The sequence below is a fragment of the Pan troglodytes genome, chromosome 20 (assembly GCF_028858775.2).
Source record: "Pan troglodytes isolate AG18354 chromosome 20, NHGRI_mPanTro3-v2.0_pri, whole genome shotgun sequence".
Classification (NCBI taxonomy): domain Eukaryota; kingdom Metazoa; phylum Chordata; class Mammalia; order Primates; family Hominidae; genus Pan; species Pan troglodytes.
The window spans coordinates 41,577,880-41,595,463 of record NC_072418.2 but is presented as its reverse complement, the minus strand read 5'-3'; the positions used below and the strand labels follow the sequence as shown (position 1 = coordinate 41,595,463).

General features: G+C 52.7%; 1 protein-coding gene across 5 annotated transcripts in view; it reads right to left on the bottom strand.

Annotated features, from left to right (window-relative positions):
- The window catches only part of RYR1 (ryanodine receptor 1), a 158,463-nt gene that overhangs the window by 123,403 nt on the left and 17,476 nt on the right, over positions 1-17,584 (bottom strand). For all 5 annotated transcript variants that reach the window (XM_009435534.3, XM_009435535.5, XM_009435536.5 and 2 more), the window contains exons 12-25: positions 16,898-17,019; positions 15,769-15,964; positions 13,424-13,559; positions 13,248-13,343; positions 13,043-13,161; positions 11,168-11,301; positions 10,506-10,747; positions 9,464-9,656; positions 8,219-8,435; positions 5,278-5,382; positions 4,955-5,058; positions 4,092-4,175; positions 2,416-2,723; positions 1,001-1,203 (exon numbers count right to left, since the gene is read on the bottom strand). In XM_009435534.3, the coding sequence (XP_009433809.2) occupies positions 1,001-1,203; positions 2,416-2,723; positions 4,092-4,175; positions 4,955-5,058; positions 5,278-5,382; positions 8,219-8,435; positions 9,464-9,656; positions 10,506-10,747; positions 11,168-11,301; positions 13,043-13,161; positions 13,248-13,343; positions 13,424-13,559; positions 15,769-15,964; positions 16,898-17,019 (2,259 nt within the window). The remainder of the gene's footprint in view (positions 1-1,000; positions 1,204-2,415; positions 2,724-4,091; positions 4,176-4,954; positions 5,059-5,277; positions 5,383-8,218; positions 8,436-9,463; positions 9,657-10,505; positions 10,748-11,167; positions 11,302-13,042; positions 13,162-13,247; positions 13,344-13,423; positions 13,560-15,768; positions 15,965-16,897; positions 17,020-17,584) is intronic.

Genomic DNA, 17,584 nt, shown 5'->3' with positions numbered 1-17,584 from the left:
TTCAGGGCAGGTGGTATGGAAGAGGGGTCACCCCACAGTGTCTCCATCTTTCCTCACATTTGCCTCCATGATCACAGGAATTTTTCTCCCCATTAATCTCTGTGTCTCATCCCTTCTGCCTGGGTTCTCTGCTGTTGCCATGGCTAGCATTATGCAGACCACCGAAGTGGTAGTGGGGGGCTGGAAGCAGCAGTAAGTAGAGGGATGGAAAGGAAAAACGAACCTATCAGTGTCCCCATACAGATCCATATATGCTTATATACATGCACAAAATAGATGAGTGGCTAATGAGACAGATGGATGGATGAGAAATTGGGTACATGGCTGGACAGAAGAATGATTGGAAAGTTGAGAGTTTACCTGGGTTGATACAGAGAAAGAACAAAGTGTAAGTAGGTGCAAGCATAGATAAATGGATGACAGATAGAGGGAAGAAGGGAAGGATGGTTGTATAAATGGTTGTTGGATGGGCAGATGGTTATTGGATGGATGGATGGACAGTTGGCTGGAAGAATGGATGGATGGTTGGTTGGATGGATGAGGGATGAATGGATGATGGATGGATGGTTGAATGCATGGATGGATGCATGGTTGGCTGGTCAGATGGATAGATGACGGATGGATGGATGGATGGATGGATGATGGGACTATATGTGCATGCTACCTTGCCTGGCTAATTTTTTTATTTTTTGTAGAGATGGGGTCTCCCTATGTTGGCTGGATGAATGGATGGTTGGTTAGCTGGATGGATGGATGGATGGATGATGGATGGATGGATGGGTGGATGAATTGTTGGTTGGATAGATGGATGTCTGATAGATCAATGGATGGATGGATGGATGAATCATTGGTTGAATGGATGGATAGATGGGTGGATGAGCAGTACAGTAGATGCATGAAGTGGGGACAGAGTGAGGCACAGACAGAGGCAGGGCCAGAGTAGACAAGCTGTGGGAGAGACCACAGGACCTGGCAGAATGGTGCCCAGGGAGGTACCCACACGGTGCCCATTGAAGACATAGGCCAGCTCGTCAGCTCCCAGCTCTACATCAGGCCTCAGCTCGGGCCTCGCCCAGCCCACTCGCATCTCGCCTGTGGTGACTGCTTCAAACTCGAAGTACCAGCGGCCGCTCTGCACTGTATAGGATTTCTCTGCCCGGAAGATGCGCACCCGGTCACAGCGAGACTGGTTCTCCACCTGACCTATAAATGAGGCCAGGCAGAGTCAGACAGGCTAGGGAAGAAGTGGATCCCAAGACATCGAGAAGTTGGTAGAAGACAGGCTTTGGGGGACAGTAAGGGCTTTGGGGAACTGTTGGAAGAGGGTCAATTTCTTGGAGTTAGAGGAGAATTGGGGAACCTCAGAAAAGTCAGAGAGAGGCAGGGACCTGTTGAGAGAGACCCCCATCTCTGTAGCAGTCAGAATTCTCAGAAAACAGGGATACTGGCAGAGACACAGAAGGAAAAAGCCAGCTCAGTGAACTGGTCAGAGTTATGGTCTGGGGTTAAGGGTCAAGATTAGGGTTGATTAGAATCAAGGGCTGAGACCAGGATTGGAGGGTCAGAGCCAGGATTATGGAAGGGATGGAAATTCAGGTTGGGGCCAAGAGTTGAGAAACTGAAGGTTGGGGACCATGGCCAGGGTTTGGGGTCAAGGCTGGGATTGGAAGCCAGTGATAGGTCAGGAGTCAGGTTAGGGGTAGGGGTGACCAGGCTCTCTAAGCCCTTGGTTGGGTGCCTTCATGTGGTAGCTACAGTTCAGAGATTAGTGATTAGGGATCAAAGCTAGAGGTCAGGAATCAGAGTCAAAGGTGGGGTTGGCACTCATTGGGTTCCTAGGCTGACAGCTCTGGTTTGCAGTCATAGCCCAGGCAGGGCTGGAGTCAGGTAAAGGGAAGTGGTTCCATCAGGTTCCGAGTTGGAACTGGGGTAAGGGTCAGAGTTTCGGGGAGGGGTCAGTCCTTTCTGACCTCCTGGTCAGTCTGCTCGATGTGATAGATATAGCCCATTTGGGCCAGGTGCAGTGGCTCACACCTGTAATCCCAGCACTTTGGGAGTCCGAGGCAGGCGGATCACGAGGTCAGGAGATCGAGACCATCCTGGCTAAAACGGTGAAATCCTGTCTCTACTAAAAATACAAAAAATTAGCCAGGCATGGTGGCACCCGCCGGTAATCCCAGCTACTCGGAAGGCTGAGGCAGGAGAATGGCGTGAATCCAGGAGGTGGAGCTTGCAGTGAGCAGAGATCGCGCCATTGCACTCCAGCCTGGGGACAGCGAGACTCCGTCTCAAAAAAAAAAAAAAAAAAAAAAGATATAGCCCATTTGGGGGCTGAGTCAGGTCAGAGATCAGGGATCGGGGCTGGGGTCAGAGTTGGGGTAGGAGTCAGGGCCAGGGCCAGGGGTGAGCACTCACTGGGCTCCTGGTCAGGAGGCTCGATGTTGTAGCCGTAGCCCAGGAGGGTGCGCACGGCCTGGCAGAGGCTGTCCCGGTTGCTGCGCTTGGTGGCTTCGTCCAGCAGGCGGTAGGGCACCAGCCGAGGGTTTCGGCGCGCTGGGATGTCCTGCACTGCGCTGTAGCTCCAGCCCTGGCCCACGCGGTCTCGGGCCCACACGTTGTGCCCATTTTCTGCCAGACGGTCCACCAGTGTCGTCTGCGCCGGTGTCAGCCGCACATGGCTCAGGTCCAGCGGAGCCGGCTTGTACCCATTGCTCATCATATACCTGCGGGCATGGTAGGGCTCCGTGGGACAAGGCCCTCACCTCCACTTCCGGGCTCTGCACTATATGGGATCCCTAACTGCTGACCCTTGTCCCAGCTTCGGCGTTTCTGACCTTTGATATAATGTTGCAGTTCTATGAAATTTTAGAATAAGTTTTGAGATCCCTGGCTTCTGACCCTAGGATCCTGGGACCCTAGCAAGGGCTTTGACATCAATGACCTCTAGCCCCCTTTGTCTTGACTTTGGGACCCCTATCTCTAACCCCGGAACTCTCTCAGACCTCTCACCACTAACTTTGAGGTTTTTCTCTCTTTTTTTTTTTTTTTTGGATACGGAGTTTCACTCTTGTTGCCCAGGCTGGAGTGCAATGGCACGATCTCGGCTCACTGCAACCTCCACCTCCTGGGTTCAAGTGATTCTCCTGCCTCAGCCTCCGGAGTAGCAGGGATTACAGGCATGTGCCACACACCCGGCTAATTTTGTATTTTTGGTAGAGGGTGGGTTTCACCATGTTGGTCAGGCTGGTCTCGAATTCCCGACCTCAGGTGATCCGCCCGCCTCGGCCTCCCAAAGTGCTGGGATTACAGGCATGAGCGACTGAGCCTGGCTCTTTTTGTTTTTTTGAGGTTGTTTTCTCGTTCTGTCACCCAGGCTGGAGTGCGGTGGTGCAATCATGGCTCACTGCAGCCTCAAACTCCTGGGCTCAAGCAATTCTCCCATCTCAACCTCCCAAGTTGCTGGAACTACAGGCATGTCCCACCACCATGTCCTGCTAATTTTTAAATTTTTTGTAGAGGGGTCTCACCATGTTGCCCAGGCTGGTCTTGAACTGGGCTCAAGTGATCTTCCTGCCTCAACCTCCCAAAGTGCTGGGATTACAGGTGTGAGCCACCTCACCCAGCCCACTCTGAGGTTTCTTACTCTGATCCCAGTCCTCATCCCCCCCAAACTCCTGGGTCTGGAGTCCTTGACCTCTGAACTCAGGACGTGTAACTGCTCACCTATAATTTCAGGATCCCTTACTTATACGACTCCAACAACCTCCAGATTCTCACCTCTTACCATTGGCCCCTTACCCCTTACGTGGACATGTGACCTCTGCTCTCATTTTCCCTGACTCTAGGCAGACCCTGAGCCTGGATCCTGGACTCATACCCTCTCTCTCTCTCTCTCTGAAACTCCCAACTCCTCAATCCTGGACATTCACCTCTGACCCCAGAGCCCTGACCCTATGACCTTCACCCTAACCCAAGTCTCCTTCCTCTCTAACCTCAGCCTCCCCACAAGACCCCTCGACCTCCCTAGCCCTTAGCACAGCATCCCCAGCCCCCAGTCCATCCCCAGACAGGACCTGGCTGCCCACACTCACGTCTTGGGGAGTTTTGTCTTCTTCAGGTTGTCCTCCGCCTTCTCATCCGCCATGCCCACGTGGCAGCCCAGAGCCAGCAGAGTCCTGGGGGTGGGGGAGTGGAGGCGACAGGTCACACCCCTCAGAGCTCCCTGCCCCGTCTCCTCCCACGGCCTCAGGGTCTCCAGCTCCCTCTACCTCTGCTGCTTCAGTGCCTGGGGCGCTCTGGCCCTGTCTCTCTTGATCCTGGCCTCAGGCTTCGTGACTTCTGTCTTTCCCTGCGCCTTGTCTGTATAACTAACTATGTCTGTCTTTTCCTGTCTGCCACTTTCTCCTGTCTCCCTGTCTCTTTCTGCATCTCTCTCTCCTTCCATCCCCACCTTTTCTTTCTCTCTCTTTCTGCCTCTGTCCCTTTCTTGCTCCCCGTTTGCTTTTTTTTTTTTTTTTTTTTTTTTTCTGAAATGGCGTCTTGCTCTGTCGCCCAGGCTGGAGTGCAGTAGCGTGATCTCGGCTCGCTGCAACCTCTGCCTCCCAGGTTCAAATGATTCTCCTGCCTCAGCCTCCTGAGGAGCTGGGATTACAGGGGTGCACCACCACGCCCGGCTAAGTTTTGTATTTTTAGTAGAGACGGGGTTTTGCCATGTTGGCCAGACTGGTCTTGAACTGCTGACCTCAAGTGATCCACCCGTCTCGGCCTCCCAAAGTGCTAGGATTACAGGTGTGAGCCACCGTGCCCGGCCACTCCCCGTTTGTTTCTGTCTCACAATCCCTGTCCCCTCCATCCTTCTCTCTCTCAGTCTCTACCTCCTGCCCTGTCTCTCCATGCCTCCCTCCCCCACCGCACCAGCAGCCAGCCCCAACCCCCGGCTCCCCTGGGCCCTCACTTGAGCGTCTCCCCAGACATCTGCAGGTTGTAGTTCCTCTCAGGCTCTGGAAGGCTGTGGAAGTCCACAAGACACGGGTGCAGCCTCTTGTTGTCATCCCGAACCTGGAGAAAACCCAGGGTCAACTCCATGTGCTCCCCTTTCCTCCCCACTCCCCACATGCCCAGACTGTGACCCCTGACCTCCAACCCTAGTTCTGCCACCCTCAGTCCAAGGACCCCCTGGTGCCTTGTGGTCCCTCCCTCCTCTCCGCCGGTGAGCCGCTCTCCCTCCTGGCACCGCAAGTCTAGCCGGCCTCCCGCAGGCTGCAGGCAGCCCCTCACCGGGCCGTAGGTCCAGCCCTGCTCGATGCGGGTTAGCGCCCAGAGCTCGTGGATGTTCTCCGCCAGCTTCTCCCGAATGCGCTCCAGATGGGGCGGCAGGACAATCTAGAGGCAGAGGGACGTTCTTGAGACCCCAAGTTCCCTCTACCCTCCTCCATCATGACCCCTCTTCCCAAGGACACCTGTGAGCCCTGGGAGGCTCCTCCAGCACCCCCTTTCCCACCATCCAGCAGCCCTGCTCCCCATCCCTCGCCTTGACTCCAGGGTTGACACTCAGATGGGTGAGGGCTTAGCATTCTCAGAATTAAGGAATTATCCAGGGCCAGCCGTAGTGGCTCACATCTGTAATCCCAGCACTTTGGGAGGCTAAGCGTGGGGTGGGGGGTGGGGGGCAGATCGCCTGAGGTCAGGAGTTCAAGACCAGCCTAGGCAACATGGTGAAACACCTTCTCTTCTAAAAATACAAAAAATTAGCCAGATGTGGTGGTGCGCACCTGTAGTCCCAGTTACTTGGGAGGCTAAGGCAGGAGAATCGCTTGAACTCTGGAGGCAGAGGTTGCAGTGAGCCAAGATTGTGCCACTGCACTTCAGCCTGGGCAACAGAGCAAGACTCTGTCTCCAAAAAAAAAAAAGAGAGAGAGAGAGAGAATTAAGGAATTATCTGGGATGGGTCTGTCTCCCCCGTGGACTGGGAGCTCCATGAGGACAGGGCCTGGGGCTGCCCTGGTCTCCACCAAGTCCCCAGCCCTATCCAGCCCAAAACCAGACTCAGACCCAGAAGAGAGGCTCAGGAAATGTTTGCTGAATGAAAAGAATGGAGGAGTCTCCTTCCTTCTCCGTGTGAGGATCATAGCGATACCTAATAAGGACTCAGTGAGATCATTAATGTAAATTACTAAATGTTACATAGTTAATATCGATGCCTGGCGGAGGGTAAGAGCCTAGTAGACAGTAGCGGTGTTGGTGTTCCACAGGCAAGAGGCAATGATGGTTTGGACTTGGGCGGGACATGGGGATGAGGAAAGCGGGGTCGGGGGGATGTCTGGGAGGCCGAGTGGACAGCCCACGAGGCTGACAGGCTGGGGGATGGGGACAGAGGCATCCAGGGTGAGGCCCAGGGCACTGGTCTGGGGACAGGGGGATGGTGAAGTCACCCCCGCAGAAGATATCACTGCTACTAATAATGAGTGACTGTCTTGAGTGCTTACTGTTTAATCAGGACTGGACTAAGCATCTTGCCTATATCCATTCATCTTACCTTCACAACAATGAACAATGCTATCAGATATCAGGGTGTTATCCCCTTTTCCTCACGGAGGAAGAAACTGAGGCTCAGGGAGGGGAGGTCACATGCCCAAGATCACGTGACTGAAAACCAAACCTTTGCTGTCAGGCTTTTAAACCTAACCTATATTCCCTCCTATAGGGACATGCTTGGAGGGAAGGCAAAAACAGTCCTTTCTTTCTTTCTTCTTTTGAGATGGAGTCTTGCTCTGTTGCCCAGGCTGGAGTGCAGTGGTGCGATCTCGGCTCACTGCAACCTCCACCTCCCGGGTTCAAGTGATTCTCCTGCCTCAGCCTCCTGAGTAGCTGGGATTACAGGTGCCTGCCACCATGCCTGGCTCATTTTTGTATTTTCAGTAGAGATGGGGTTTCACTGTGTTGGCCAGGCTGGTCTTGAATTCCTGACTTTAGGTGATCTGCCCGCCTCAGCCTCCCAAAGTGCTGAGATTACAGGCATGAGCCACCACACCCAGCCTTTTTCTTTCTTTTTCTCTCTCTCTCCCTTTCTTTTTTTTTTTTTTTTTTTTTTCAGGGTTTTGCTCTGTCACCCAGGCTGGAGTGCAGTGGTACAATCATAGCTCACTGCAGCCTCGAATCCCTGGGCTCAAGTGACCCTCCCATCTCAGCCTCCCAAGTAGCTGGGACTACAGTCGTGGACCATCACCTCAGCTAACTTTTAATTTTTAGTAGAGATGGGGTCTTGCTATGTTGCCTAGGCTGGTCTCAAACTCGTGGACTCAAGCAATCCTGCCTCGGCCTCTCAGAGTTCTAGGATCGCAGGTGTGAGCCACCCTTTCTTTGTGGGGCAGTGGTGAGGACTCCCTGAGACTGCGATTCTGCTCCGACAGAATCCTTTGCCTCTCTGTGCTCAGTTTCTCCATCTGTTAAACAACGAGGTTCCCAGCTTCTAGGGCAGCTCCCCACCTCTCTCACTCCTTTTAAAAAATTGTCTAAATTTGTAAATATTAAAAATTTTTTTTCTATAAAGATGGGGTATCACTATGTTACCCATACTAATCTCGAACTTTTGGGCTCAAGCGCGAGGCCCCCACTTCGGCTTCCCAAAATGTTGGTTGTTTTTGTTTGTTTGTTTTGAGATGAAGTCTCACTCTGTTGCCCAGGCTGGAGTGTAGTGGCACGATCTTGGCTCATTGCAACCTCTGCCTCCCAGGTTCAAGCAATTCTCCTGCCTCAGCCTCCTGAGTAGCTGGGATTACAGGCACCTGCTACCATGCTAATTTTTGTTTTTTGTTTTGTTTTGTTTTGACATGGAGTTTCACTCTTGTTGCTTAGGCTGGAGTACAATGGCGTGACCTCAGCTCACTGCAACCTCCACCTCCCGGGTTCAAGCGATTCTCCTGCCTCAGTCTCCCGAGTAGCCGGGATTATAGGCGCCCGCCACCACACCCAGCTAATTTTTGTATTTTTAGTAGAGACAGGGTTTCACTTTCACCGTGTTGGCCAGGCTGGTCTTGAACTCCTGACCTCAGGTGATCCACCCGCCTCGGCCTCCCAAATTGCTGGGCTTACAGGCGTGAGCCACCACGCCTGGCCATCCAAAGTGCTGGGATTACAGCATGAACGATGGCACCCTGCCCCCTCTCTGACTCCTAAGAGACCCTGCCTCACCAGAAAACCTTTGCAGGGCAGGCAGTACCTGGACAGTGTCCACAGGGCAGGGCACGAAGTCGGTGTGTGAGAGGCAGCGACTGGGGCCCACCAGGTGAGGCCCCCGGGGCCCCTCCCGTCGATACTCCTTGATGGGTTCAAGATGGAGTCGCTCTCGAGGGAGCACAGCCTCATGGCATGGAGCATAGCCAGGTGGGGGCAGGAACTTGAATTCACCATGGCGGCCACCAAGGAGGAACCGCACCCTGGGGAAGGACAATGGGGATCATTGAGGGGAGGTTATGGGGGACAGTCTGTGGTCAGTGGGGGACATGGAAGCAGTCCTGGGATCAATGGAAAGTTCTGGGGAGACCAAAGGTCACCGGGCAGTCATCGTGTCCTGGAGGTCATTTAGAAGTCATAAAAGAAAGTCTAGAGTCAAAGGAATATCATAAGGGAATTAAGAGCCAGGGAGTTGAGAGCGGGAGGGTCTCTGGTTAATCTAGAAGAGTTCAGATGACTGCAAGGTCATGGAACAGTCCTTCAGAGGAGACCCCAGGTCAACAGAGCATTCGGGGACATTGGAAGTTTGGGGAGACCAATAAGAAGGTCATTTGAGAAGTCACTGAGCATCTGTTACAATTATGAAATAAACATAAACACCACTGAATGGACATTCGGAGAGCTTGGGGTGATTGGGAAAGGACTGGATCATTGGGGGGGTCTTTGGAATAACTGGGGTTATTCGGGAGCAGGGTCACTGGGCAAGTCTGGGTCTATTGAAAGGTCATCGGGAGATGCTGGCATTATTAAGAGATTATTGAGAGAGTATGGTGTCATTGGAAGAGTCTGAAGTCATTAGGGGGTTAAAGAGGGTCTGGAGTCATTAGATCATTATCAGATTCTGGAGTCATTGGGAGAGTCTGAGGCCACTGGGGAGTCAAGGAAGGTCTGGAGTCATCATCAGATTCTGGAGTCACTGGGAAAGTCTGAGGTCATTGGGAGGTCACCGGAAGAACCTTGGGTTGTTGAGAGACCACTAGGAGAGTCTGAGACCATTATCTCAGAGGTTACTGGAAGGACGTGGGGTTAGGGAGAATCTGAGGTCATTGGAAAGAGTCTGGGGTCACGTGGAGGTCCCTGGGATCTTCGAGTAAGGGTTCTGGACACCAGTCAGTCTTGATGGTAGGCTGCAGTGTCCTGGCCTCCTGGGGGGCCATGGAGTGACTGGGGAAGCTGTCTCAGGTCAGTCCTAGGTCTGAGGACTGGCCGTGGGGTGGGGGCAAGTTCTCACCTGACACCAGCCGAGAAGCTGACAACAGGGAAGAAGAGCCCGTCCAGGTTGAAGGACTCAAAGACACCCTGCACGGGGCAGCCGTTGATGCGGAAGGAGATGGACGGCACACTGAGGTCCAGGCAGCAGCTGATCACATCTTCAGGGGCCAAGAGGTGCTGCCCTGGGGAAGTCACCGGGCGTGCCACGTGTCCTGCATCAGTCACCAGAGATGGGTCAGACGTCACAGGTCCCACAGAACCAATGATACCAAGAGAAAAGGGACAGATATTGGAGGCTCCTGTGGGGATTGCATCCTGGAAACCCTAATGGAAAGTGCTCCCTTGGATGCTCCCGTAGCTCTGAAATGAAGGGCAGAGGTCAGGGTTCCCCTGAAGTTAGGATTCTGAGCTGTGGGGCCAGAGATTAAATCCTCCTGGGGGCCGGATGCAGTGGCTCACACCTGTAATCCCAGCACTTTGGAAGGCCAAGGCGGATGGATCACTTGAGGTCAGGAGACCAGCCTGGCCAATGTGGTGAAACCCTGTCTCTACTAAAAATACAAAAATGAGCCGGGCATGGTGGCGCATGCCTGTAATCCCAGCTACTCAGGAGGCTGAGGCAGGAGAATCACTTGAACCCAAGAGGCAGAGGTTGCAGTGAGCTGAGATCATGCTACTGCACTCCAGCCTAGGAGACAGAGTGAGACTCCATTTCAAAACAAACAAACAAACAAACAAAATAAATAAATAAATAAATAAATTCTCCTGGGGTTAGAAGTCAAAGATCAGAGATCACAGTAATCTGCATGATCTTCTGGGATATCTAGGGTCAGAGGTCACACCTACTCTGGGATCAGAGTTCTGTAGATAACGAGGATACAAGTCAGAGCCGGGAATCTAGAAGCTCTGGGGTTAGGGTCTTGGGAAATGAGGACTAAAAGGTCAAAAGTTGACCTTTTCAGGGAGTCAGGATCCTGAGAACCCCAAGGTGTATGGTCAAAGACTTAGAAATGCTGGGGTCAATGGTCAGGGGTGAGGGTCCCCTGGAAGGGGTCAGGTACCTGTCCAGAGATGCAGTCCATCAAAGCCGTAGGAATAGAGGTCATCGCCGACCCCGTTGCCGCCCCAGCCCTCGCCGGCCCCAGGGTAGGGGGTGTAGCCCTCGGTGAGGGCCCAGCCCACCCGCAAGTGGGTGGCCTGAGCTGTCAGAAATGGAGTCACCTCGTCCACCATCACCTCAAAGTACCATTTGCTGTACTGCGTGGTGCCTTCCGCTCGGCCCACAAAGATGTTGGGGCGGATGCTGCAGGAGAGATGGGACAGGAGAGGGGGATGACGGAGAGGCAGAGAGGAGAGCCAAGTGGTGGGAAGCCGGAGAGAGACAGGCATCCAAAGACAGAGAAAGAGAGATGGGAGAGAGACAGAGATAAAGACATGGAGGAAGAATCGAGACAGAAACAGGCAAAGATAAAAAGAGAAAACAGAGAGAGAGAGAGAGGGAGAAAGAAAGAGAAACAGATAGAGGCAGAAATGGAGCCAGGAAGACAGAACAAGAGGAGTGGATGCCAAGGGAGAGTGGGGCCACAGTGGACATCTGTGAGGACTGGTTGTTAACCCTGGGGTGGGAGATTAAGGAAGGGACATCCACCTGGGTGTGGAGTCTCTAAGTCAGGGAGAGGGTTGAGAGGTTCTGAGTTCTGGGGTCAGATGTTGAGAGCCAGACCTGGTGACATAGTTGATGAGGTTTGTCTGCAGCAGAAGCTCACGGCCAGGCAGCAAGTTCTCAGTAATAAGATCTTGGTTGGAGCGTACAGCCACACCATTACACACACACAGGGAGCATAGCACGTCCAGGACCTAGAGGTCAAGGTCAGAGGTTAAAGGGTGTGTAGGCACCGGGGCAGGATCTACAGAAGAACCCTGGGAGGGAGGGAAGCCAGGAGGAAAGGACAGCGCATCGGGATAAGATGTGGCAATTTTGACTGAGAGGAGGTGGTGAAAGTGGAAGGTCAGGGATCAGAGAAAGGTTAGGGGTCAAAGAGGAAGATCTGGCAAGAGGCTGAGGGAGGGTCACATGAGTTGGGATAAGGTATCAGCAATGTAAGGAAGGAGATACTGGAGTAGTGAGGTAAGAGGTCAGAAGGCAGACTGAAACGACCAGTGAGAGACACAGGAATCAAGATGAAATTTTAAATCAGCAGGGGTTGCAAACTTGTGTCTTTAGGGGCCAAGTGGAAAATGTATTAGGCTGGAGCAAAAGTAATTCTGATTTTTGTTATTCCTTTTTTTTTTTTTTGAGATAGAGGCTGGCTCTGTCGCCCAGGCTGGAGTGCAGTGGCGCAATCTCAGCTCACTGCAAGCTCTGCCTCCCGGGTTCACATCATTCTCCTGCCTCAGCCTCCCGAGTAGCTGGGACTACAGGCACCCGCCACCATGCCTGGCTAATTTTTTGTATTTTTAGTAGAGACGGGGTTTCACCGCGTTAGCCAGGATGGTCTCGATCTCCTGACCTCGTGATCCGCCCACCTTGGCCTCCCAAAGTGCTGGGATTACAGGCGTGAGCCACCATGTCCGGTTGTCATTCCTTTTAATAGCAAAACTGCAATTACTTTTGCACCGACTGAATAAATGTGTGAAGTGGTTAGAAATAATGCAACAGGAACTTGTAGGGCTATGGCAAACTACAGAGTGTGTGTATATATATACAGTCCACCTAGAGGCTGTAATATTTGAAAATTTTAAAAACATTTCAGCGCCACTGGCGGGGCACGGTGGCTCACACCTGTAATCCCAGCACTTTGGGAGGCCAAGGTGGGTGGATCACCTGAGGTCAGGAGTTCGAGACCAGACTGGCCAACATGGTGAAACCCTGTCTCTACTAAAATTACAAAAATTAGCTGGGCGTGGTGGCGGGCACCTGTAATCCCAGCTACTCAGGAGGCTGAGGCAGGAGAATTGCTTGAACCTGGGCAGAGGTTGCAGTGAGCTGAGATCATGCCACTGCGCTCCCACTCCAGTCTGGGTGACAGAGCGAGACTCTGTATCAAAAAAAAAAAAAAAAAAAAAAAAAAGCCAGGCGCCGGTGGTTCACGCCTGTAATTCCAGCATTTGGGAGGCTGAGGTGGGCGGATCACGAAGCCAAGAGATCGAGACCATCCTGGCCAACATTGTGAAACCCCGTCTCTACTAAAAAAAAAATACAAAAATTAGCTGGGCATGGTGGTGTGTGCCCGTAGTCCCAGCTACTTGGGAGGCCGAGGCAGGAGAATCGCTTGAACCCAGGAGGCAGAGGTTGCAGTGAGCCAAGATAGCGCCACTACACTCCAGTCTGAGCGACAGTGTGAGACTCTGTCTCAAAAAAAAAAAAAAAAAAAAAAAAAAACATTTCAGAGATCTAACCAAGCACATCTGTGGCCCAGAATCAACTTAAGAGTCATCGTTTGAGACCCCTGTGTTGAGATGAAAGCCAGTGGGAGTGGTGTACAGGTGAGAGATGAGATGGAGGAGGGAAGTGAGGGAGTGAGCAGAGTTCTGGGGCCCTGGGGAGAGGTCAGCATTCAGAGTTCAGGGGATGAGAGGTCAGGGGTGAGGGGCCGACCTTGTGGTTCCTCCCATGCTTGTCCAGGAGGGAGATGATGGACTTGATGTGATTCTCCTGGATGATGTTCAGAACCTCCGGACTCTCAATGAGGACACAGTACAGGACCTCCAGGATGCCTGCCAGGGTTCCCAGAATGAGAGGTGAAGCGGCCATGCCCATCCCCTCCCACAAGCCTCTGTCCCACTCCCCCGGGTTCTCCTACCAGACGAGGCCTCCAGCCGATCCAGCTTGCTGACCAGCCAGTCCAAGTTTGTGGAGAAGAGGGCACAGTTGCTACGATTGCCACGGATTAGAGAAGCTGAGGGGGGAAGAGGTGTCAGATCCAATAGGACTGGGGATCTGGGGTGTTCTCAGGGGAGTCAGGACTGGGACCCCTACCTAGGAGTTCATAGAGAAGATTCACAATCTCTTTCCAGGACTCGGCTGCCTCCTCCCCTGCAAACTCAGCAAAGTGGGCAGCAGTGGTGTAGACATTTAGGCGGTCTATGCAATTCAGGACCATGGAGAGCATCCCCTAGGATGAGGAAAATAAGAAGCGTCACAATAGGAGACCCAGGCCCTCCCTTCCTTGTCTTTCTTGGATTCACGAATTCATATTCCTTCAACAACTAGTGATGGTGTGTTCCCAGATCTAAATCAGCCCCTTTGGTTTCATATTCCCAATCAGTCCCATTGCTCTCCTCTCCTCCTTGGCTCCCCATATCTATTCTTGTCCTCTCTGACTCTATCCCCAATATGAGATTCAGTCCATGATAATTCAGTCCTTATTAACACCAGGACTGAGTTTATACTTCCCCTTCCTGCACTTTTCTCTCCATGCTACTTACTTCCAGGAACCCCACTCCCCCAACCATCCAACTGGAACCCCACTCCCACCAACTGGAGAGGCCCAGTTCATTCTCCACACCAACCATCAGAAAGATTTTTCTCACTTTATCTTTTCTTTTTTTTTTTTTACATTTTAATATTTTTTCTTATTTCATTGTGAATCATAATATACATACAGAAAAGTACATAAAACATATACAATCCTCATTATTCATAGTTATGTTCTATAAAGTGATTATGAAGACTGAATTATCAAATACTGAACCACTGCTTCTAGGGGAAATACAGGGAGTCCCTGAGAGTCTGTGACAGCATTTTCATCAACCACTTATTACCTAACCTTGTTTTTTATGTTTCTGTTTAAATACAGTTATTTAATATATATTGTTGAGTCATTAACATTAAATTCACAGCCAATAGTACTATAACTCATGCCTTAATTAAGCTTACCTAACACATATTTTCTCAGTAAGGCACATCATAGCTTTCTTGCACTTAGGAAAGCTAGACAGCACTTCAGCACTACACTTGGGAGACATTATAAACAGTGAAATCAATAAAAAGGACAAAACTGTCTGGGTGCAGTGGCTCACGCCTGTAATCCCAGCTCTTTGGGAGGTGGAGGCGGGTGGATCACCTGAGGTCAGGAGTTTGAGACGAGCCTGGCCAACATGGCGAAACCCCATCTCTACTAAAAATACAAAAATTAGCCAGGCGTGGTGGCTCACACCTGTAGTTTCAGCTACTTGGGAGGCTGAGGCAGGAGAATCATTTGAACCTCGGAGGTGGAGGTTGCAGTGAGCCAAGATCACACCACTGCACTCCAGCCTGGGCGACAGAGAGAGACTCTGTTTCAAAAAACAAGACAAAACAAAACAATTGTTGTATCTGCATCCTGGGGCCTAGATCAGTAGTGAGAGGAGCAGTGCCTCAAAGTGGAGAGCACAACCAAAGTGGCATCACACTTACCGGCTCTGCCACTAACTAGCTGTGACTGTAGAGGACCAAAACCTCCTGTGGCTCCCAAAGCCAAAGTCCTCACCAAGGCCTGGCCCTCGTCACCTCTCTGCCCTCATTTCCTCCCACTCTCCCACCCAAGCCTCCCTGCTCCAATCACCACCTGACTGTTTCTGGAACATGCCAAACACCCGCCCACCTCATGGCCTTTGCACATGGCTTCCTCTCTTCCTCCAGGTCACCCTGCCTGACAGCTCTGTCTTAAACTGCAAAACCCCAACACTCCCTACCCCTTACCTGCTGAATTTTTCTCTTTAACAGTTATTACCATCTAATATGCCATACAATTTACTTATTTATTTTATTGATCTCCTGTCTCTCCCCGCCATGTCAACTCCATAAGGACAGAGATTTTTTTCTGTTTTGTTCACAGCTGGCCTCCCCTCCCTAATGCCCAAAGATCTATTTCTGGCTCGGCACCTCCCATACCCCACACTGATTCTGTCCGCCCACCCCACAGACCCCGCGCCAGCAGACCCCGCCCGCTGAGTCGGCAGCCCTACCTCTGACCTCTGGCCCCACTCCTGGCCTCACCTCCCCGGGCCTCACCCTATACCTGAGCTTCACATAGGCCCCGCCCCTCAGCTCTTTTATTCCATCCTTCTCTCCAGGCCCCGCCCCCTGATCGGCCATACGCCCTGCCCCTTCCCAAAGGTCCTGCCCACCAGCACAGCAGGCCCGCCCCTCCCAAGGCCCCGCCCCATCATGTTCTCACTGGCTGGGGTTCCTGTCCGGCTCCTTCTCCTGCCCCGCCCCCTTCTCAGACCCTACTTCCCCAGGTCCCTCAGGCCCTGCCCCGCCCAGCGCCGTGGCCCCGCCCCTCAGTGGTCCCGCCCCCTGGGCCCACAGGCCCCGCTCCGCCCTCGCCACGTCCTCACCTCCTCCTGGAAGAGGCTCTGGCGGTTGCGCAGGCTTCGCAGCTTGCTCTGCTTCTCCTCGTGCTGCAAGTCCTCGGAGGGAGGCTCAAAGTAGATGATGAGGTCCTGCAGGCTCAGGATAACGCCCTCGATGGGCAGCGCCGTGCCAGCGGGTGGCCCCGAGCCCCGTGGCTTCCCGCTGAAGCTGTCCAGGCTCCTACAGGGACCTCGCAGCTGTCAGCCACGGCTGGGAGCGCGAACTGCCGCAACCTCACTGCCGCAACCTCACTCCCGCAAGACTCCCCCAGACCCACCCGTTTTACAGAGAGGGAGACAGACGCAGAGAGGGAAAAGCATTTGTCCGAGGTCACACAATGGCCAAGGGCAGAGCTGGGACTGGGACTCGCTCCTGTGTAGGTACAGGGGGTCCCGGAACTCAGGGATGGAGAGGTCCAGGGTCCAGGCTCTGGGTGTCAGGGGTGTGAAAGTTGGGTGATGATCAGGAATGTGATCATGGTTGTCAAGGTCAGATTAGGGGTCAAGTGTACAGAGGTCAGGAGTTTAGAGGTTAGGGGTCATGTGTATATTATTGTTATTATTTTTTGAGAAGGGTCTCGCTCTGTCATTGAAGCTGGAGTATAGTGGCTCACTGCAGCCTCTGCCCCCCTGGCTCAAGCAATCCTCCCTCCTCAGCTTCCCATGCAGCTGGGACTACAGGCACGTGCCACCACACCTGGCCAATATTTTGTAATTTTTTTTATAGAGACAGGGTTTCACTATGTTGCTCAGGCTGGTCTCGAACTCCTGGACTCAAGCAATCTGCCCGCCTCAGCCTCTCAAAGTGCTAGGATTACAGGCATGAGCCACTGTGCCCAGCCTGATTTTTTTTTTTTTTTTTTTTTTTTTTTTGGTATAGGCAGGGTCTCCCTGTGCTGCCCAGGCTGGTCTCAAGCTCCTGGGCTCAAGCGATCCTCATGCCTTGCCCTCCCAAAGTCTTGGGATTACAGGTGTGAGCCACTGAGCTTGGCCCACGTATATGTTAGACAAGGGTGTGGGCAACAGAGGTAGAGATGAAAGAGGCCAAGTGTATGGATGCCCGGAGCATGGGACAGCACAGGAGTCACCCCAGCAGGGAGGGCAGGTCGCTCACTTGATGAACTGGTTGTATAGGCCATTGGTGCTGTGGATCATGCGGGCGGCCTGGGACTCCTCCTGCTGGCAGCGGGTCAGCGACAGTGCGTCGTCCATGTGGCCCTCCTGGTGCAGCATGGCCTAGGAGTGGGGAGACAGAGGTCTGGAGTGGGCCCAGCCACCCAGGGCTATGCCCTCAAGACGTCTGTCCAGACTTGAGTTCTGCACTTGCCCCCTCCTCCCTGCTCTGCAGAATCTCACTGCAAATTCCTCCTCATTTTTCTGTCCCCCGTCATCTGTCTCCTCCGTGTCTTTGATTCTCTCTCTCCTCTCTGTCTCTCTCTGTCCCTGTTTTTGGTTTTGTCTGTCTTTGTCTCTCTATCTCTCTCACCTCTGTCCCTGCCTCTCTCTATCTCTCTATCCCTATCTCCTTCCTGTCTCTGTCTCCAGGCCAGACCCTTTCCACCTGTACCTACTGCTGACTTAACATTCCCCCCGACCAGAAAGCTCTAACCCCCAAATTGAACCTGTCCCAGATAGAATGCCAGACCACCTTTCCACGAGGTGAGACCATCATGGCTGCCAGCTTCACCCCAAGCCGACCTCCCCAGAACTCATCCAGTCTGTGGCTGTAAATACCATCCACCTGCTGATGATGCTCATGTGTTCCCACTTTGGACATGGCCCAGGCCCCGTCTCTACGCCC